General features: G+C 40.1%; 1 protein-coding gene and 1 non-coding gene across 7 annotated transcripts in view; both read right to left on the reverse strand.

The window, feature by feature from the left end:
• BRD7 (bromodomain containing 7) overlaps positions 1-21,163 on the reverse strand; it is a 55,198-nt gene extending 34,035 nt beyond the window's left edge. For all 6 annotated transcript variants that reach the window (XM_077985625.1, XM_077985626.1, XM_015126105.3 and 3 more), the window contains exons 1-5: positions 20,905-21,163; positions 20,278-20,486; positions 6,714-6,843; positions 6,360-6,417; positions 1,953-2,097 (exon numbers count right to left, since the gene is read on the reverse strand). In XM_077985625.1, coding sequence (XP_077841751.1) covers positions 1,953-2,097; positions 6,360-6,417; positions 6,714-6,843; positions 20,278-20,486; positions 20,905-20,953 — 591 coding nt within the window. In that variant the 5' untranslated portion in view covers positions 20,954-21,163. The remainder of the gene's footprint in view (positions 1-1,952; positions 2,098-6,359; positions 6,418-6,713; positions 6,844-20,277; positions 20,487-20,904) is intronic.
• On the reverse strand, positions 4,110-4,213 carry LOC114674522 (small nucleolar RNA U13). Its single transcript, XR_003725672.1, has one exon. It is a non-coding gene; the product is annotated as a small nucleolar RNA U13 (small nucleolar RNA).
• Positions 21,164-23,540: the final 2,377 nt, after the last annotated feature.

Raw genomic sequence — 23,540 nt, forward strand, 5'->3', positions numbered from 1 at the left:
TACTAAGCCAAAACAAAGCTGGAGGCATCATGCTACCTGACTTCAAACTACACTACAAGGCTACAGTAACCAAAACAGCATGGTACTGGTACCAAAACATGAGATACAGACCAATGGAACAGAACAGAGCCCTCAGAAATAATACCACACATCTACAACCATTTGATCTTTGACAAACCTGACAAAAACAAGAAATGGGGAAAGGATTCCCTATTTAATAAATGGTGCTGGGAAAATTGGCTAGCCATATGTAGAAAGCTGAAACTGGATTCCTTCCTTACACCTTATACAAAATTGACAAACGGGATCTAATGAAACTAAAAAGTTTCTGCACAGCAAAAGAAATTACCATCACAGTGAACAGGCAACCTACAGAATGGGGGAAAATCAACTCATCTGACAAAGGGCTAATATCTAGAAACTACAAAGAACTCAAGTCCAAGAAAAAATCAAACAACCCCATTAAAAAATGAGTGAAGGATATGAACAGACACTTCTCAAAAGAAGACATTTATGCAGCCAACAGACACATGAAAAAATGCTCATTATCACTGGCCATCAGAGAAATGCAAATGAAAACCACAATGAGATACCATCTCACACCAGTCAGAATGGCGATCATTAAAAAGTCAGGAAACAACAGGTGCTGGAGAGGATGTGGAGAAACAGGAACACTTTTACACTGTTAGTGGGACTGTAAACTAGTTCAACCATTGTGGAAGACAGTGTGGCGATTCCTTAAGGATCTAGAACTAGAAATACTATTTGATACAGCCATCCCATTACTGAGTATATACCCCAAGGATTATAAATCATTCTGCTATAAAGACACGTGCACACGTATGTTTATTGCGGCACTATTCACAATAGCAAAGACTTGGAACCAACCCAAATGTCCATCAATGACAGACTGGATTAAGAAAATGTGGCACACACATACCATGGAATACTATGCAGCCATAAAAAACGATGAGTTCACGTCCTTTGTAGGGACATGGATGAAGCTGGAAACCATCATTCTTAGTAAACTAACACAGGAACAGAAAACCAGACACCGCATGTTCTCCCTCAGAGATGGGAAGTGAACAATGAAAACACCTGGACACAGGGTGGGGAACATCACACACTGGGGCTTGTTGTGGGGTCAGGGGAGGGGGGAGGGATGGCATTAGGAGATATACCTAATGTAAATGACGAGTTAATGGGTGCAGCACATGAACATGGCACACCTATATATATGTAACAAACCTGCATGTTGTGCACATGTACCCTAGAACTTAAATTAAAACAAACAAAAAAACACAACTTAATTAAAAAAATGTAAACCATCTAAAAAAAAAAAAAAAAAAAAAAAAAAAGAAAGTAAGTTTGTAGCACTTCTCCCTTCACTCTCTCCTGCTGCCATGTGAAGATGTGCTTGCTTCCCCTTCATGTTCCACTACAACTGTAAGTTTCCATGGGCCTCTCCAGCCACGTCTCCTGTACAGCCTGTGGAACTGTGAGTCAATTAAAGCTCTTTTCGTCATAAATTACCCACTCTCAGGCAGTTCTTTATAGCAGTGTAAGAATGGACTAATACAATATGCATACCTTATATGTCTAGAAATAGAAAAAACCCTCAACTTTCATTAAAATATTAATTTTACTTGTATTGATCTAAAGCTAAAAATTTCACTCTAAGGTTGGAAAAAATATACTGTGGAACACATATCAAACTCAAAATTTCACTAAAGACAAAAATAATTATGAATGAAAGATATCAGATGACCTATTTCATCTGGTTTTCTATCACCAAGCTCATAAAAAGTTTTCTGAAGCAAAAAAAACACAGAGATACTGGATCTTAAAATAAACTCAATTCTTTGCAAAATAAAAGGTCAATGAGAAAGATTCTGAATATCAGATATGCAGATTTCTACCGAGATTTTGTGTATATAGGACTGAAGAGTTACCTTTAGTTCTTCTATGGACTGATAGTCATTGTTCTTGATCTTTTCTTTCATGGTACTAAAATCCATTGGGTGTTTAATGATCATGGAGTAGCCAGGAGCAATAAAATCAGTCACGGGAAATGAAAAGAAAGCACTTGGATCTTTTCTGTGAAGATATGCAAAAGACAATGTTATATTTTATTCTATTACAAACAAATCTAACGGTTTAGGAGCATAAGTCAGAGGAAACCCTTCAGATGCAGAAAGAATTTGTAATATGTTAACATATTTTTAACTGAAAGCTTAAGAAATGATTTTAAAGTCTATTAACTATTTAATAACAAGTAAGTTTTACATACTAGCTGTACCCTCAGGATGGAGATTTCTTTCTTATAAAATACAAAGCCTCATTAATTAACAGCTCCACCTATATAGGAAAAAATGAAGCAAAATAAACCTCAACTAACTGACCAATTTAACCTTTGGGAGATCAGCACTGCATATTTTTAATTAACCAAAGGGGAAAAGGCTGAAATAGTAACTATTAACATATATCTACAATCCTCCATATTAACTTCTAATAGGCTTGCATTTCTGGTCCATGTATGTCTATTTTCTCCATCAATGGATATAACTTTTATCATGCATATGTGGGGGATGCTAAAAAAAAAACTGACATTAAAAAGCTCCTTTTTATACCTCCATATGTGTGCCAAAACAGGACTAGACCAAAAAAACCCCAAAATCAGAAACCCAAATTTGAAAACTAGTGCTCTTCATCACAGATTCTCAACACTGGCTATACATTAGAATCACACAGGAGCTTTAAAAAAATTCCAATGCAGGGAAGAAGCGGGAGGAAGACTCAGCTTAGACCCACTGTATCAGAAGCTCTTGGGGAAAAAGGGTAGGGTCCAGGCAGTGATATTTCCACGGGTGAGTATTGGCATTGGGATTTGAGTATTTGCATTTGTATTTCCAGTACTGTCAGGTTGAGAACGAGTGCTTTATATGATTAAATCATTATGCTGATTTTTTTTTTCCTTCTGGAAATCTGGCATACCAAGAGTTTTCTTACTCCACAGAATAACAGTAAAAATATGGTTTAAAAAATAACAACTTTAAAAACATATTTACCATGTTGCTAGTCCAAGTGGCAGGCACTTGACATATTTTATATCTAATCCTCACAAAAGCCATCAAAGTGGTGGTATCCTCCACCACTGGAGGATACTGAGGTTCAGTGAGGTTGAAATTATTTATCCTAAGCCATGCATTAAATAAGAGTTGAAATCTGATTCAGGTCTATGTGAATCTGCCTTTGTTTTTCAGAGCAGGGTGCCTAAGCAATGAGACTGAAAAATGACAACAAGCAAAAATACCCAGTCAGGACCTATACATCAAAATGTGCACCGTCCACAGGAGTTACCGTAATGGCAGCATTCATCTCTGGGTGGCCTCCTGAAGCTACCCTTTGGAGGAAATTATCTAACTCCTAGGTCAATCATTTTAATACAGAGCCCCGTCTAGTTTTGACCAAAAATGCTATTATCAAACTTGATCAACTAGATTTTTTTTTTTTTTAATCAGGCTTAGCTCCTGGTAAGGATAAGGAATCATCCAATCACTAAAACTAATCAAAAACAGTGTGGCTCTGGGATCTAATTCCCAAAATGTTTTTAACAATGCTAACGTCTTTAGACTAAGAAATACTTTCTGAAGTGTTTTCTTTTCATTAAGATTTTGTTTCTAATTGACATATAATAATTGCACATATTTAGAGGGTACAGTATGACGTTTCGACACATATATACTGACATACATATATACAAGGATACTTCAGTATCACTGTGTAATGATCAAATCAGGGTAATTAGCATATTTATCACCCTAAACACTTGTTATTTCTTTGGGATAAGAACATTCAAAATCCTTTCTTTTAGCTATTCTGATGTATATAATAAATGGTTGTGGACTGCTGTCACCTTACTGTGCAACAGAACACCAGAGCTTATTCCTCTTATCTAACTGTAATTCTGTACCTGCTGAACACCTCTACCTTTCCCTCGCCTCTGGTAAACACTGTTCTACTCTCTACTTCTATGAAATCAACTTTTTAAGATCCCACATGAATGAGATGATGTCATATTTGTGCCCTCACCATATTTTCTGTCTTCACATCAGATTGGTAATGTGCTGACGCTGTAACAAAGTTTGAGGGTGGTATATCTCACAAAGGAACATGAAAACCCAATCATTTCACTTATGAACTACAAAAGGATTGCACAGTATTTGTTCTTCTGTGTTTGGCTTATTTCATTTAACATGATGTCCTCTAGGTTCATTCATGTTGTTACAAATGATAGTATTTCATTCTTTTTAATGGTGGAATTAATATTCCATTGTGTATACATACCACATTTTAAAAAATGCATTCATCCATTGATGGGCACTTAGACTGATTCCATCTTGGCTACGATGAATAGCACTGCAATTAACACGAGAGTACAGGTATTTCCTGGACATATTGATTTCATTTCCTTTGGATATATACCCAGTAGATGAATTGTTGGATCATATGGCAGTTCTATTTTTAATTTTTTGAGGAACCTCCATACTGTTGTCCATAATAGCGATACTAATTTACATTCCCACCAACAATATATACAATTTCCCTTTCTCTACCACATTCTTGCCAGCTTTTCTTTTTTTTGTCTTTTGATAACAGGCATTCTAATTGGGGTGAGGTGGTATCTCACGGTGATTTTGACTTGCATTTCTCTGATTATTAGTGATGGTGAGCATTTTTTCATATACCTATTGGCCATTTGAATGTCTTCTTTTAATTAAGTCATTTCTTTTAAGGTGACATCATTAACTTACATTCTGGTCTTATGTTGCAAGAAAAACTGTAAAGCAGTCATGACATTTACAGTTACACCTTGTAAACTGCAATGGAATACCCAATACCTATTCACTCCCTTTGGACAAGTAGTGAAGTAATGAATGAGTTATTTAAATATAAAGACTAGAGATGTAATTTTTCTCAAACACCAAAAAAGAAGAGAGACCAGTAAGTTCTTTTTTTTTTTTTTTTTTTTTTTTTTAGAAAAGGTCTCATTCTGCTGCCCAGGCTGGAGTGCAATGGTGCTATCACAGCTCACTGCAGCCTCAACCTCTTGGGCTCAAGTGATCCTTCCACCTCAGTCTCTGGAGCAGCTGGGACTACAGGTGTGTGCAACCACACTAGGATTTTTATTTTTTTGTAGAGATGGGGTCTCACTACGTTGTCCAGGCTGGTCTTAAACTCTTGGCCTCAAGTGATCCTCCCACCTCAGCCTCCCAAAAAGTGCTGGGATTACAGGTGTGAGCTACTATACTCGGCTAACTTCTGATCTTAACTGCAAACCTAAACAGGCATTGAATACAGATTACATTAGAGAAAAATTATTTACAATGTGTTCTGGGTTGACTTAAGTTCAATACAATGAAAGAAAGTCCACTGTAAAAATGTATGCTCTACAACCATAAACCCTTTGCAAATAATGTAAATATCTTTGAGTAAAGAGAGGTATCAAAATAAATATTTATTTTTATTTATTTATTTATTTTATTATTTTACTTTTTTGAGATGGAGTCTTGCTCTGTCGCTCAGGCTGAAGTGCAGTGGCGCAATCTCAGCTCACTGCAAGCTCCACCTCCCAGGTTCACACCATTCTCCTGCCTCGGTCTCCCGAATAGCTGGGACTATAGGCGCCCGCCACCATGCTCGGCAAATTATTTGTATTTTTGAGTAGAAATGGGGTTTCACCGTGTTAGCCAGGATGGTCTCCATCTCCTGACCTCGTGATCCACCCACCTCGGCCTCCCAAAGTGCTGGGATTACAGGCGTGAGCCACAGCACCCGTCCCCAAATAAATGTTTTATAAAGACTGAGTTATTCTTTTCCCTTTTAAGAACTCAACATTGGCTTAATCTAGGCACTGAAATTTTAAAAACAAATTTCTGCTTTTAAAAGAAGGCCATAATTTCTATTCATGGTGTTTTATTTTTTCTCCCATACTTAATAACTGTTAAACATTCATGGCATGATAAGCATTGTACAAATACACAGAAGGTATTTCTATCTATTAGCAAAGTGGAAATAGCTGTATTGTTTATTCCTGGCTTAAAGTTTTAACATCAGAAATTACTTTAGAGACAGAAATTTGTCATTAAAAGTATTATGTAACACCCTTCAAGTTGCCAGGGAAACAAACCAAATAAAGAATATCTAAAAGTTAGCCTCTTGGAGTACTTCTGCTGCCAGGCAAAATATTTATCATTCACTAAAATCAAGTATGTTTGGAGTTAGGCACAATGTGGTTTGGATGCTACACATTTACCATTTTAATTTCTATGTTATAAAAATATTGGAAAAACACTTACCTCTGCAATTGTCTCATCAGTTGATTCAAAGCTTCTTGAAGGGGCGTCTGTTCTACTTCTAAAGCAAAGAAGGGAAAAGGGTGTTTTAAAAAGGAGTATTCTAGAGAGTATTATTTACTAGATCATTTTCTATTTAATAATAGCCATTACTAAATACCTCATACAGAAATTCCATTTATCTGAGAGTATCAATCCAAAATTGAAGCTAATTTAAAGCTCTTATGCAGTTTGAGAGAAAAAACTTAAAAATTCAATTACAAAGCTCCAACTTAGGAGCTAAAACCCCACTATTTTCCTGAGCTATAATAATTGCAGCATCCTCATTCAGGATAGTTAATTCAGAGTTATTCCAACCTTCTTGTTTGGCTAAAGAGCTTGTGAGAGGCTTCTCAGGGGGCAAGTCTAATCTCACAGGGGCATGACACTGGAGGTCTTTTTCTGCCTCATTCTCCACCCGGTCTCGATCTCGCTTCTTTTTATCCTCCTAAATGGAACAAAGGGAGATAATTTAGAAATATTTCAGAACCAATATCTTTAAATACACAAATCATTTTAAGGGGTAAAAAGACATCATTGCAAAGAAAATATTCTTAATAATGAGCTCAATGTATTTTACTGACATCTACTGGAAAAGGAGAGAATAATATGTTCACAAAGGAAAAAAAAAAGGCATCTCTATGCCAGAAATAACCAGTTAGAAAAACAATACTATCCAAAAAAGCAACATAGTGTGTATAGAAATAAATCTAATAAAAGATACCCAAAACCTTTTGGGAAAAACTGAAACATTATTGAACGTATTGAAGGTCACAGCAGAAGGCCTGAATAAAGGAGATATACTATGTTCATGAATTGAAAGAGTCAATCCTCTCAAGTTATCAATACATTCGATGTAATGCCAATTGAAATTTAAAAACAAAAATTTTCATGGAATTCGACATGCCAATTACATTAATTTACCTTGAAGAGTGAACGATTAAGAACACAATAGTTTTGAAAAAGGTCAGAATAAGATGATATGTCTTACCAGATATTATTTGTGTAACGTGATAATAAGACAATGTGGGTCTGACAGACAACTAAACCAACAGAAGAGATCAGAGTACAGAAACAGACCCATGTACATAGAATAATCTTAGTATATCACAGAGGTGATTATAAGTCAATGACAAAAGGGTGGTACTGAGACAACTGGTTACCTGAAAAGAGAAAATAGAATTTGAGTTCTACTTCATGCCATACACAAAAGTGAATTCCAGATAAAGACTTAAATGTACAAAGCAAAGCTTCAGAACTTCAGATGAAAGTAAAGCATCTTTAAGACCCAAGAATAGAAAAAGACTTTCTTAAATAAGATATAAAAAGAATAAATTTTTGGACGGGCACAGTGGCTCAAGCCTGTAATCCCAGCACTTTGGGAGGCCGAGGCGGGTGGATCATGAGGTCAGGAGATCGAGACCATCCTAGCTAACATGGTGAAATCCCGTCTCTACTAAAAATACAAAAAAAAATTAGCCAGGTGTGGTGGCAGGCGCCTGTAGTCCCAGCTACTCGGGAGGCTGAGGCAGGAGAATGGCGTGAACCCAGGGGGCGGAGCTTGCAGTGAGCCAAGATCGCACCACTGCACTCCAGTCTGGGCGAGAGTGCAAGACTCCATCTGAAAAAAAAAAAAAAAAAAAAAAAGAGAATACAGTTTTAAGGAAAAACTTGATACATTTGATATTAAGTTGATAAATTTCGGTACCTCAACAAAATCCATGAACCAAGTTAAAAATCTAACGATAGACTGAAATAAAGTACTTGAAACACAACTTATAAAACATTAAGAAAGATTCCATAAAGAGCATCTATAAATCTATGCAAAAAGGCAAAAAATCCAAAAAGGAAACAGATAAGCGACATTACAGGTAACTCACAGAATAAGAAACGTGAAATGTTGAGAACATGAGAACTAGCTCAAGCTCCCTGGAACTTGGGTAATTATAGATTTAAAAACTAGAAGTTATTTCACCTCTCTTTGGCAACATTTAAAATGTCTGAAATGTCAGGTTTTGATAAAAATGTAGAGAAATGGGATTTTCATACCTTGCAATTGGGTGAATAGGAACAATCCTTAGCAGAGCAATTAGCAATATCTATCAAAGCTAGCAAAGCCTTTATCCTACTTCTCAACTGCTACTGCCTGTGCATATACCAGAGAAATTTCCTGTCGTACGGTCTACATGGAGACTTGGTACAAGATTACTGCAGCATTGTTTTAAAATAGTAAAAAATAGGAATAATCCAATGCCTATTAAAAGGAAAATGGATTAATAAATTATGTCATATTTACATAACAGGTAAAATAAATGAGCTAAAATGATATTGTATCAACATGGATAACGTTCAGAAACAAAGTCTGGAGAAAAAGTTGCAGAACAATTATCTGTTACGAGGTAAGTATAAAAATGTGTAAGCATACACTGTTTACAGATTTATACAGAACTTGTAATTATAAAAACATGCATGTGATATACACCAAATTCAGTAGAGTGGTTCTCTCTATTAGAAGGAAAGAGAGAAATGGGACTCTGAAAGGGTATAAGGGACGCTTCATCTCTGTCTGCCCTCTTCTTTCCTTAGAGGAAAAAAATACATATAGATACATACATGTATGCATTTTTAAAATTTAAATTTTGAAGTAAAATTGTCCAACAATGCCCATTTTATGCTCATCAAAATCAAGATTCTCAACAGGATCTTATGGACTCAAAAAGCTATTTTCTTGGCCTATACCCTATTTTTTATTTCTAGTATCCAGAGCAGTGGTTCTCAAAGCATGGTCCCCAGACTGGCAGCATCAGGATTATTTAAGATTTGGCAAGAAACAAAAATTCTGAGGTCCCCTTGTGGTTCACAAGCTTTAGTGTGCATTAGAATCACCTGAAGGTCTCATTAAAAACACAGATGGCTGGGCCTTGTCCCTAGAATTACTGATCTGCAGGTATGGGGTAGAGACTGAGAATTTGTACTTTCTAACATGTTTCCAGGCCATGTGGGTGTTGCTGGTATCGGGACCACACTTTGAGAATCACTGATCTAGATCTTTGCACTCTATTTTCAGAATCCAAAGCACCTAATACAGAATATATGGTTGTTTTAAAAGCTCCAGAGAGCAGTGTTATAAAATGAACTCATGCTTGATCCTAGTTACCACTGTTAGTTGATTAATGTATTTTCACCACCTCACAACATATTCTGTTGCAGTAATTCTTAACTTTGAAAATTTTAAATCCTTCGTCCAGAGACACTGGTATGGATCTTTGGTAGACTGGCAAGTTTAGAACACCCGTTCTACAGAATAATAGCCACAGAGACACAGATTCCTTCCTATTAAATATGACCCGTGAAGAAAGGACAGCTTGAGAGGCAGTATGTACTCTCCCAGGTAGAAAAAACTCGTACAGTGTCACTGCCAAGAGTCTAGAACTGGGGCCAGCAAACTTTTTGGTAAACGACCAAACTAGGCCAAGTGCAGTGGCTCATGCCTGTAATCCCAGCGCTTTGGGAGGCTGAGGCAGGTGTACCACTTGAGGCCAGGAGTTTGAGACCAGACTGGCCAACATGGAGAAATTCCATCTCTACTAAAAACACAAAAATCAGCTGTGGGTGGTGGTGTGCGCCTGTAATCCCAGCTACTTGGGAGGCTGAGGCAGGAGAATCGCTTGAACCCACGAGGTAGAGGTTGCAGTGAGCCGAGAACGCACCACTGCACTCCAGCCTGGGCGACAGAACAAGACTCTGTCTCAAAAACAAAACAAAAACCAAAAATAGCCAAACTGTAAATATTTAGGCTTTGTGGCCCATAAGGTCTGTCACAACTACTAAACTCTGCTTTTGTATTATAGTATGTTGTAGCATGAAAACCACCACAGATAATATGTAAATGAATTAATTTGGTTGTGTTTCAATAAAAATTTATTTACTAAAATTGTTGGCCAGCTTGCTAACCTATGCTCTAGGAGTCCAGCTTCATCCTTAAAACACTCTGTTGGCTGGATGTGGTGGCTCACCCGTCATCCTAGAACTTTGGGAGGCCAAGGCGGGTGGATCACTTGAGCTCAGGAGTTCGAGGCCAGCCTAGGCAACAAAGCAAAATCCCATCTCTACAAAAGATACAAAACTGTGCACCTGTAGTCCCAGCTACTTGGGAGGTTGAGATGGGAGGATGGCTTGAGCCCCAGGAGGTGGAGGTTGCAGTAAGTCAAGATTGCACCACCGCACCCTAGCCTGGACAACAGAGCCAGATCTTGTCTCAAAAAAAAGAACTAAAAGAATAAAGTAAAAAACCACTGTGACCTTAGGCAATTCATTTACTCTCATCAGACCTCTTTATCACACGCAAGATGGAGATTTAACTGTTATTATTTATCTTACAGAGTTAAAGAGATGGTCAATTACGAACTAGCCAAGTGGAAAAAGTACCAACGGAGGGTATAATGTTTCTGAACTACCCCAACTAGTATCTTTACCTAGTTATCCTTTATATAAAGTAACTACTTTATTATTCAGTAAAGTAAGAAGTCTTTGGGGCTAGGGAGTCCAAAAGAAAAAAGAATATAAAAACATACGCTTGGAAACTACCCTAAACTGAATAGAGATATTGTAGCATCCTATTTCCAGACTGAGAATCTGGAGATCTAGCTTCTAGTTCACCAGCATATGACTTTTAACAAGGTATCCCACTGTTTTAGACTCAGTTTCCCATCTGTACAACACAAGGCTTTGATCTCTACAGGTCTCTCTCCACCTAAAATTCTGATTCCAACCTTCGCATTTTCTTCTTCATAATTCAGAGTATGCTGTAGAATCCTTTTGTCAATGTCACTTATTAAAGGAATACAGTTATGTAAAACCATAAGTTAACATAGTTCTGGTTAATAGTAAATTCTGTTAATTACACAGAGAAAACTAAGCAAAAATATTAGTGCCATTTAACTTCAGGTAGTTAAGGAAGAAGAGTTTACAGTTAGTTTATAAAGTGGGTTTAAATTCTGGCCTCGCCACTAGTAGGTGGCAAAGCTATGATATCATGGATAAACTATGCAATTAGCTATGGCATCATGGATAAACTATGTAATTTTTTGGAGTCTAATTTTCTAATCTTTAAAATAGACAAAACAATACATACCTCACAGGGCTATTTTAAGGATTAAAGTTTATGTGAAGTTTTAGCACATTACTTAGCACATGATGGACATTCATTCAATAAATGAGGCTTTACTGCGTGGCTATATAGTGAAAGGGAAAATACATACAACCCTACTCTTACAGAGCTCAGAATGGAACAGCAGAGATGTTCATTAAATAACTCATTTAAAAAAATAAACATGTTTATAACAGCAGAGATGCGCATTAAACAACTCATTAAAAAAAAAAAAAACATGTTTACAACTAATTGATCACAACCAGCTACAGATTTCTTTGTTCCTTCCCCATTCCCACTGCTTCACTTGACTAGTCTTAAAAACAACAACAAAACAGATTTCAAGGACAGAATAACTTTTGGGTGAAAATAATTTAGACTGGAAAAGTGTGGGAAGGTTTCCATGAGGAAGTAACATCTGAGCTGAGATCTGAAGGAGAAAGAATCTAGCCAGGTTGGGGGTGGAGGTGGGTGTGTGGGAACAGCATTCCAGGCAGAGGAAATATCTTGCGTGCATGAAGATTTGAGGCAGGAGAAAGGAAGAGGGGCTATTTCCATAACTACAAACACATTTACTCACTTCTGACTAGATTCTAATTTGCCCGCAACTTGATGGTAAGTTATTAATCTATGAGTAATGCTTTTAAAGCAAATCTTTGCTCAGATTATTAGGATTTAACACTCACCAAACCACATTATTCACTCAACAAATGACACCTGCCTGTTCTACTGGAGCTTCCTCTGGACATAGGTCCTTGCCTTATTCAGCTCCATACCTGCAAGCTCAGCAATGCCTAACACATAATACTTGCTAAGTATTTGCAGAAGTAATTAATCATAGGAGACAGCATGAAATAGGAACACAAAAACATGCAAATTAACAGCTGAAGTCCTTAGTAATAAGTACTGTCCTTCAGGTTGGTTACTTTTGGAGGATATATACACATACATATATTCAAGTGATGTTCCAATATGCAAAACAATGTACAGGTCCCTTTTAACAGCTGATTTTAGAATCCAATGAAAAATGTTTCATTTCCTTGCAGCTGCACATCACTTTTGGCCCTAGGCTAAAAACAGCATTTGCTACACAGGTTAGCCATTACCTCTATGATGCTTTCCCCTGGCTGCCCACGGCAGAATGAGGCATACCTTTCCCTGGATTCCTGAAACACGTTAGTCAAACCTCCCTTAGGATTTACCAGGCCGTGAGGTTTATTTATACTTTCATGTCTGATTTCTGAGTCCAACTTTGATACTTGCTAAGTATTTGCAGAAGTAATTAATCATAGGAGACAGGATATCCTATAGGATATTATTTATTTATCTATCTTAATCACTGCAGCCTAGTACAATCTGGCCAGATAACAGGTGTTAGGTAAATATTTGTTGAATAAAGAAACAGATAAACAGCCTTCTATCAGAGGAGCAATGCTACTCAAAGGCCCCTTTTCCGAGTTCTTCCTTCCTTGGAGGTCTTTTGGGGTTGAGATAACTACCTCAGGAGGGAGACACACGGACCAATGCTGAGACAGGGGAAGGGTTTTCTGCCAAGCCAGATAAGCTACAGCAGCCCGGAGATCCCAGGTGTGACAGATGGCACAAGTCAATGAACTGTTTTGCCAGAATTCTCATTTTGCTTAATATGATTAGTCACTGCTCCTCTCTAGTTAAAAGCTACCTCATACTCTGTGACTCAGTTAAATCAGCAATACGAGATACTAACAGCACCTACCTCACAGAATTATTTCTAAGGATCAAAATAGTAAATATACACAAAGAATTTAGAATAGTGTCTGGCAGACAGTAAACACTCGAACGTTAGTTATGAGTCTGACTCCACTGTTGGACTTAGCATAGTGCTTTAATAAAATAGGTATTTACTGGAATTTACTGTAATTTTCATTAAAGTTTTACTTAATTTTAGCTTTATAACATCCTATATGTGTTAATGCATCCTATATGTGTTAATGCTTTTGAGTAAAAAGATTTCCTTAATGACTACTATCTTTCTCATTTTATTCTGGTAACATCCCTAAGCAATGTGACTGGCCTAACCTCTTTCAGCAACTAAACCTGAAGTTGACCTACAAAGCTGTTAAGACATCATTCGGGTTAGGACTGTGTTCTTCAGAACAGCAAGAGAGTTTCAATAAAGGAACTGAGACCACTCGTTTGAGCTATTTCAATAAAAAGCTTTCTATGCAAGTCTCTCTATAGTTTCTAATCTCTCCATTCAATATTTGTTAGATACTGTTACCAGATTTATGTTACTAAGGCTCAGCTTTTATCATTCTTCCACTCAAATTTTTTGACTGACTACATACTGAAACTCAAACTCCTTACTCGGCCATCTCAGCTGCCTTTCAGATCTTACCCTACCCACCCCCAACGCATTCTGTGTTTAAAAAGAGATCTACTTTATGTCCCCTATACACATCTCCTTCTTGCCCATTTTCGAGCTAATCCTCTAACAACAGTTCCATAATCCTGTCTGGTGTGTGGTTTTCCTGACCTCCATGTCTCTACCCAGTGGCCTATCATTCTATTCAGGGATCATCATCTAAAGTCAGCACATAAATAAAAACTGAGTTGTCAGATCACCTTGGAAAATACCTGAAGTAGTCCATAAAGTACAATACTCATGACTTACAATCTTACAATACTTCTACTGAACTACCATAAAAAGAGCCATTTCTCTCAGGGCATATAGTTGACCCCACATTAACTGAACATATAGTGTTACATCACTGTATTTTGATTTCTAAAGCCCAACTCAAATGCTGCTTCCTGAGCAAAGTCTTCTGTGATTTCCCCCAGATCCATGTACTCTCAGGAGCCGCAGAACTAGAACCCTGCCTCTGTTAGGGCACTGACTTTATTTCCCCATGGGCTGTGGGCAGAGGTTGGTGCCCACTTTAACAACTCTTTTAGATTAAAGACTTCTTAAGGGCAGAATTTGAGTTACTGTTCTGGCACTACCTGTGTGACCTTGGTAAAGTTACTTAACCTCCCTGAGCCTCAATTTTCTCATTTATAAAAGAGAAGATAATATGATCGAGTAATTCTATTTGTGGGTGTGTATCCAAAAGAACTGAAAGTAGGGGTCTTAAAGAGAACTTTGTACAATTCATGTTCCTAGCAGCATTATTCATAACAGCCAAAAGGTGGAAGCAAACCACATGTTCACTGACTGATGAATAAATAAAATGTGGTATATCCATACAATGGAGTAGCATTTAGTCTTAGAAGGGAAGGACATTCCAACACTTGCTACAACAGATAAACCTTGAGGACATTGTGCTAAATGATACAGGCCAGCTACAAAAAGACAAATACTGTATCATTCCACTTATATGAGCAGTCAAACTCATAGAGACAGAAAGTGGAATGGTGGTCACCAAAGTCTGAGGAGAGGGAGAAAGGAAAATGGGGAGTTGTTAATGGGTATGAAAAAGTTCTGGAAAACAGTTGCACAAAAATGTAAATACACTTAACACTACTGAACTGCACACTTAAAAATAATTAAAATGGTAAATTTTATGCTATGTATATTGTACCACAATCCCACAAAATAGAGCGATAACACCAGTCTCACAGGATTACAGGAGGGAGTATAGTAGGATGATGTACATAAAGCGCTCAGCACAGAACCTAGCATGTACTACATGCCTGATAAGTAGCAGTTGTTATCTGTAAAATGTATGTGTAATTTTTTTGTGTTACAATCATAATGGGTGTGTATATGGTTACTTCCTCTAATGTAATTTTAGAAAATACATCTGTAATTTTTATAAATCATTTTATCAAGTTAACAGCCACACAGAATTTTACCTATTGCATCTTAGTTTTACTTAACTATCGTCTTGTGTATGTACGACTAGATCAGATGGCATGAGCATTTTTTACGAGCCGTTATTTTATTTTTCACATAACATGGGAAAACATAAGACTGAACATTTAGGAAAGGAAAATTAATGTTTTAAGAGTCATGCCAGCAGGCAAATTCTTTGCCAACTGCTCAGCATCAGAACGTTTAAGGAATAAGAAAATTCATCACTTTCATAGGTGTGGTGTCTGGTGGAAATCAAAGCACGCTGTACCCCTAATGCTTTGGTTGGCATTAAATACCACTGCTGTACAGGGAGAAATACTGCTGATCCTACCTGTTGGGGCATTTTAAACTAATATAGTTAGGGCCTTCCTATTCAAAACAAGAAATTCAGTTAACTAAGGCACCTTTGAAAAATTATAAGGCTTTGTGTTGTGTGTGTGTGTGTGTGTGTGTGTGCGCGCACGCGCGCGCGCGTGCACTTCCCCCTTTATCTTATTTTCCTAAGTAACTGATTCCTAATTTTTAGCAAGGTACAATACCCCCGCCCCCATTCACTCCCCACAACTAAAATGCCAGACACGGTAGCTCACACTTGTAATCTTAGCACTTTTGGGAGGCTGAGGTGAAAGGATCACCTGACCCCAGGAGTTTGGGACCAGCCTGGACAACATAGCAAGACCCCATCTTAAAAAAAAATGTTTTTGAAAAAATTAGCTGGGTGTGGTGATAGACGCCTGTAGTCCCAGCTACTCAGGAGGCTGAGGTGAGAGGATCACTTAAGTCCAGCAGTTTGAAGCTGCAGTGAGCCATGACTCCACCACTGCATTCTGCCCTGGGCGACAGCGCAGGTTCCTATCTCAAAAAAGAAAAAAAGAAAAAAGACAACATCTTCCAGTCTCCCTAGCAGCTAAGGTGACTATGTGATTAGGTTCTGGTTAGTAAAACATAAGCAGAAGTTATGTATGCCTTTTAGAAAAATGTTTTGAAAGGAAGAGGACATCCTTTGTCCTCCTTCCAGCTGCATGGAACTGAGAGAAGAGCCGCCAGTCCCTCACAATCATACTCTAGCTCTTCTTTCTCCCAAGAAGAGATCACAGCAACTACTGTCCCTACAACTTCCTGGACATTCAGAACAGAGCTCACAGAGGCATCTCTAAGGTCTCCCTCCCTACATAACCCTAGCAAAAAGAATCTCTCCCTGCTTCCCTGGTCTAGTCTGGAAAAAAAAAAATGACCCAAACAGTCCCTACAGAACCAGTGACACCCCAGATGATCTGAAGTCTCTACCCCTGAATGTGAAATAGAAACCATCTCCCTACCTGTCCTACTCTGAGAGGTGTTGTGTCCAGAAGAGACTGTGGATATGAACCCATTTTAGGTGCAATGACATCAAAATACAATGCGACTGATGATCATTAGAGCCACAGTCAAGAAAGGATAGAGCAGCTGGAACATGGGGCGGCGGGGGGGGACTTCTAAGAACCTATCCTGAAGATATTCTTACACAAGATATTCTTATGTGTGTACAATGAGGCTCACTGCAGCATTACATGTAAGATTTAAAAGTAATAGTCGTAAGTATGGTATATCCATGTTACTAAATACTATGTAGTCAATATAAAGAATAAGATAATGAATAAAACAAGAAATGAAGAATATTAATGTATTCATGGGATTATGGTGGTAGCTGCCAGAACAAAAACCAGACTGGTTCAAAGTGGTTACCTCAACTTTTGTTAAACAAGACGATGGCCGGAACAAAGGGCACATAAGGGACAAAGGTGGATAAGCCACGTCAACACACTTGGGAGACGGAAGGCAAATGGGGTGATTTGCAGAACAGAGAAAGCAAGATACTCCCGTATGCAGAGAGGTGGATACCTTTGAAAAAAGCCCAAATCCCAAAACCCTGGAAAAGCTCAGAACTGGGAGACACCGGGAACCTGAGTCTCCAAATCTCCAGATGAGCCAAAAGTGAGGAGAAATGCCAGACTCAGAAAACTGGGTGGTAAGACCTTCAGCCCCTGTCCCATAGTTGGCTCCAGAAATACGGATAAAACTGGCAAAATCCATCTCCTAGGAGAGGATTTTTCTCTGGAGAAACTAAAATCCCAGAGAAAACACCTGTAAGGTACAGACATTGGGGCATTCTTCACCAAAATGACCGAGTCCCTGTTAGTCACTCAACAATAAAGTCCATTAACTGACAACCTCTGTCTAGGTAAAAAGCATTTAATCAGCTTTGTAGAGACTGCAAAAGCTCAAAAGACAACTAAAGGATGCTTTCAACAGAAAACAGAGACAGACGAATAAATGGAAGAATTTGGGGGAGAGAGAGACAGGGCAGGGAGCAAAAGAAAACTTAGGAGGAAAAAACAGGAAAAAACTTCAATTAATATCTTCAGAAAAAGAAAAGAATATACTGCATCTAAAATCAAGAACAGGGTGCTAATTCAAAAAGGACAAATAGAGAACAAGAAAAAATTCTTGGAAATTCAAGGTATAAGATCTGAAATAAATCCAGAAAAGTCAGAAATTTTAGGGATGTTCCTTGAAGGAAGAACCCTCCCCCGCCCCACACACACCCAGAAAAAATATGAGAAAAACATAAGAAAATTAGAGGATCAGTTCAGGAGTCTAATATCTAAAGGGCAGGAGTTCCAGAAACCAAGAAAAGAAAAAATGGAGGGAAAGAAATGAACACAGGAACACTTCAAGCAAACAGCTCTGAACTGAAGGCACAAGTATTAATTACGAAATGTCAGAACACTGAAGATAACGGGGAAGATCCTAAAAATTTCAAGTTAGCAAATACTGGTCATATGCAAAGGACTAAGAATCAGAATGGCAACAGACTTCCCAACACCAATTTTGGGAGCCAGAAAACAACAAAGTAATGAATGCCTTCAAAAGTCTGAAAGAAAATAATTTTCAATCTAAACAAGTCAAACCATCAACCTGTATGAGGGTAGAACACAGATTTTCAAACATGTTAGAACTTATAAAATCTACCCGCTCTGTATGCTTTCTTAGGAAGTTCCTAGAGTTAAGAGTCCACCAGAACAAGAGAATGAATCAAGAAAGAGGAAGGCATGAGATCCAGGAAGCAGGTGAAGGAGAGTCCCAAATCCAGCCTCCAGGAGACAGAGAGCTGTAACATAAATGTCTCCAGAGAAAAGAACTCAAATGAGTTTCATAAATCTTAGAGTTTAGGAAGAATTATTAAGCAATAACCAAACAAATGAAAGCAATGATCTAACTAGTTAAGTTCAGATTTGTATTTGCATACTGTACTTGTCTACAATCGCTTTAATATTAATTTAACCAATAATTGTGATGTACCTATATCTTGAGCAAGGGAAATTGAATTCTCACCTTCCATAACATGATGTCAGTAGAAGATATAAACTGCTAAATCAGCAAATATAAATCTGTATTTCGAAATGGAGATAAGTAGGCAAGGAAAAATACTAAAAAGTGTAGGAAGTACAACTCCAGAGTGGAGCAGCAGCCTGCTTTGTGTCAAAAAGCTGTGTAGTACTCTTGACTTTTAAAAACCATCTTCACGCATTACTTTACTACTATTAATCAAAAAAAAAAAAAAAAAACCAAAAAAAAAAAACCAAAAAAAAAAAACAATTGGTTACCTCTGAAGAGGGAGTCTATGTGAAGGATTGCGGTGAGGAAAACTTTTTTCATTTTGTGTACTTTTGTACCACATGAACTACTTTTAAAAAATCAAATGCATATATGGGTTTTATAATTTAAGGAACAAAACAAAACATTACTCCTACCTAGCCAAAGCTAATAAAAACTGGGACAAAAGGGAAGGAATAGACTTAAGAAATCCCCAAAATAAGATCTCTAAGACTTGGTGACTTAGCAATGTGTTCAATCACATGTAAGAGAAAGCTCCTGTTGTATTTACAAACATAAGTTATATAACTAACCTATGAAAATTTACCTTCACAATAATTGATTTACTGAGTCATTCAGTGGCAGGTCAAATTTGGAAAGTTAATAACAGTAATAACAATGTTATTATTATTAGAGACAGAGTCTCATATTATTGCCCAGGCTGGAGTGCAGTGGTGTGATCACACCTCACTGTGACCTTAAACTCCTGGGCTCAAGCGATCTTCCCGCCTCAGCCTCCTGAATAGCTGGGACACAGGTGCACACCACCAGGCTCTAGAAATTTTCGTAGTTTATTTCGTAGAGACAGGGCCTTGCTATGTTGCCCAGGCTGGTCTCGAACTTTCAGCCTCAAGCAATCCTCCCACCTCGGCATTCCAAAGCGTTAGGATTACAAGCGTGGGCTGCTGCGCCCAGCCATTAATTATTCTGCCCAGCTTTCAAACCAAGATGGCAGCTACTCATTCTTTTCTGTTAAATGCAAATGGTTAAGAATATCAATCTCCATTACAGATCTCTGACCAAACTTTCTCAATAGACTACAACATTGTTTTAAAAGATTTAAAGTTGCTCATTACAGATTTGGCATTATAATATTTATTTCAGAACAAAATTTAAATCCCAGTAGATCCCATTCACTTCTGAAATGACTCTGTTTGACAAACCTCGAACACTGAGGCTTTCTTGAGCATGACTTTTTACCCTGCCTAGACGGAAAAAGCATTCTTTGAAGCAGCTCCTGAAAATTTGGGCTTAGCTGCTTCCTCACCTGATGTGCGAGTACAATTGCCTAAGAGTATAATTCAAAAACGATTTGCTGAGACTCATAGATGATTCATGTCTCTATTCTGTCCTGCTCCTCTTCAAATGAGCCAGATCTTAGAGGCGTTTCAGTTTCCCCAGATACAAAGAAAATAAAGTGAGGTTGGTAGCTGGAGGAGGCGGTGCCGTCCGCAAAGCCAAAGCAATGCAACCACTTGTACCTTAACTCTTCTCCGTTTTCTCCCCTTTTCTTCACCTGGAACCTGCTTCTCTCCTTTCTTTCTCTTTTTCCGCTTTCTGTCCTTGTGTTTGTCATGATCGTTTTTGTCTTCGAAGAGGCTGGAGTCGTGCCCCGAACTGCCCGTGGAGAGTTCGGTGACTTCGTTCCCTCCTACTTTGAGAACCAGCTTCAAGGGCTTCTCCACATACTCTTAAAAAAAGAAAAGAAAAGAAAGCGCGTCGATTAAAGTCGGGGCTCTCCAGGGAGTGCTAAGGATGCAGAGCGCGAAGGCGCAGCAACGCCGAAGTGGCTTTGGGCGCCCCGCGAAGCACCTGTTGAATGACAGAGCCCGGCCCGGGGGTGCGGCACCGCCCGCCCCGAACGCTCCCACGCCTCTCGGGCCGCCTCACGTCTCCCCACCAGAGACCCACCGGCCCAGGGGGACCCGGGTTCGAATGCCGCCGCCGCACGGGGGGCAGCGCGGCCTCGGGCAGGACGCGCCCCCTTCGCGGGCCTGGGCCTGCCGTGGGAGGGAAGGGCCCTGGGCCGCCCCTAAGCCACTGGGAAAGAGCGGAAGCCCCGCAAAGGGGCCGAGAGCCCACCGCCCGCACCTCGGCCCACTCCTCACCCTCGTAGAGGTGTTTCTCCGACTTGTGCTTCTTGTGCTTCTTGCCCATGTCCGACCGGGCCCCGGTGCCCGCCCCCCGCGCCAGGCCCAGGCCGTGCGGCGCCGCTTCCGGTCCGGGCCAGGCGAGCGGAGGGCGGGAGCGGGGCCCGCGAGACCCCGCGCCGCGAGGCAGGGGGGCGGCGCGCGCCGGGCGGCGCGAGGCCCCTCTCGAGAAGACGGCGCGCGAGACCGGTCGGAGCCCGAGAGCGGTGGCGGGGGGGCGAGCGGCCGGAGCAGAGGCGGGAAAGAGGGCCCGCCGCGCGTGCAGGGTGCCGGCGGCTGCGGTGGCGGCCCCTGGCGACCGGAGGTGGCGCTGCAGCTCGCGGGCCGGGGGCGGAGTCGGGGCCGGGAGCGGAGCCGGGGCGGGGCCGAGGCGGGGCTGGGGCGGGGCCGGGGCGGGATCTACCGCTCAGAATCTTGTTTGTCTTCCTTCCTCCTTCTGCCCTCAATCTGTCTGTCTTGTTTCTGTCTTTGTGTGTCTCTCCCTCCCTCTCCCCTTCCCTCCCTTCTTTCTCCTCCCTGTCTCTCTTTCTTTTTCCCTTCCTCCTTCCTTCCTTTCTTCCTTCCCTACTTACTGCCTCCCTTCAAGCCTTCCCTCTCTCTGTTCTTCCTCCCGCGTCTCCCTTCCTTCTCCTCTCCCTGTCTCCTTCACTATTTTTTCCCTTTTCTTTTTTTACCCTTCCTCCTTCCCCCACTCTTCCTTTCTTTCCACTTTCCCTTGCTTGTTTCTTCCCTTTTACAATATTGACTGAACCAGCAAACTCAGCACATTGGTGACTGAAGATTCTAATCTTAAAAAAAAATCTCATGTGCTGATAGGTGAAGATTTCCAGATGTCTCGACTGTCTTTACTTCTAGCTGTATGGTGCTTTGTCTGTTTTCAGATAAGCTCATAATTATAGTCTCCTCTTAAGAAAGGATCTGTCATCAGTCATTTATACTTCAGGAAGAATTTGGACCCATGAATCACCTCTCCCAGGAAGATTTGTAGCTTTACCTTGAACTTCAGTGGTGAAATTATAGGCTTATATTTTAGGACCCTATTGTTGGCAAGTGATAGAAACCAATTTGAATTATTTCAAGTAAATGAAAAGGGATTTATTGGTTTACATGTCTAGGAAGGGCAAGAATAAAGCTTGCCAGAGGGAAGACAGGAACCAAGGATGTAATGCTATTGACTGGCATGCCAGCTCTTTCTCTCTCTTGTCTCTCTGTATACAATCGGTCTCCGTCTTCCCCCTTCTTTCCTATGTGGCTGGAAACATGGCCCCCATCTGCTTCTGAGGCCTCTTCTTTATAGTGTCCTGACCAACTGGGAAAAAGATCTCTTCTTGTCAGCTTCACCCGGAAAACAGTCCCAGGGAAGGACTCTGATTGGCTTGGCTTGTGTCACATGTTTTATGGGACAGGGGATGGGAGATTGATTTAGCCTAGATGCCAAATCTACCCCCCAACCCCCTTGGCCAAGAGAAGTGGAGTCTGTGATTGGCAGTCCCTGCCGGACTTCTATGGTTAGCCAGGGAAGATGAGATTCTTCTAATGAAGAGAGTTGCTTTTTCATGAAAGCTAAAAGTGTATGTCTATTGTTTCCCTATAACAAGCCTCTCTGGTGTCCGTGAGGTAGAGATCAGGCTGTGGAAAGAGGGGTTGTGTTGGGGAAGAGAACTTCTGCTGCTCTGAAATCAAGCCAGCAAGGCCCCCTAAGCATGGGGCAAAGCTTGGTTTCAGCTTTTCAGCCATTGTCTATAACTTATTTTGCTTTAAGAAGAACCACTATGCCAACTCCCACTGTAGCTTCTATTGTGGCATTGCCTTGCTCCAGGCTCAACCTGTGGGTTTACCTGTCTGCTCCTCATCACCCTGGGTACCTCATTGGTACTTACAGCATCTGGCACAGTGACTACTACTGTCCAAATGCCCCTCAGAGGAAAAAGGTCTGGTGAACTCATCCATCCTATCGAGTTAGTAATTTCCCTTCCCTCTCAAGAGTGATTGTACACAGGTCACAAAGTGGTCACAGCAATGGAAAGTGAATAAGAGCATGAAGCAGAAAACACCTTCTAGAAAAAAGTTCCTGGACGTGGAAGCCCAAACTCACCTAGTTTTAAATTCCCAGTACTAATACCATGAAGGCACATAGAAGGCACCAGAAAATGCTAGTTGAGCTGTACGGTCCTGGTTCGGGGAGACTCCCCCAGAGATTTCCGCCTGCTGCCATTCATGTCCTCCCAGTGAATGTGGAATGGCCTAGAGACTGGCTTCAGAGCAATAGAACATGGCAAAGATGATGGACGTCACTCTTGTGATGAGGATACGTAAGACTTCAGTCTTGTTTGCTGACTGTCTCTCTTGCCTTCTTGGCTTGCATGTTTTGATGAAGCAAGCTGCCATGCTGGAGAAGCCCATGTGACAAAGAGCTGAGGCCAGCCCCCAGTTGACATCTGGCTACAACTGAGGCTCTCAGTCCAACAGCCTTGAAGGATTGAATCCTGCCAGCAACCGTGTGAGCTTCAAAGTGGATCCTTCCTCAGTGGAGCGTTCAGATGAGACCTCAGCCCTGGCTGACATCCTGATCACAGCCCTGTGAGAGACCCAGA

Source organism: Macaca mulatta, chromosome 20, assembly GCF_049350105.2.
Source record: "Macaca mulatta isolate MMU2019108-1 chromosome 20, T2T-MMU8v2.0, whole genome shotgun sequence".
Classification (NCBI taxonomy): domain Eukaryota; kingdom Metazoa; phylum Chordata; class Mammalia; order Primates; family Cercopithecidae; genus Macaca; species Macaca mulatta.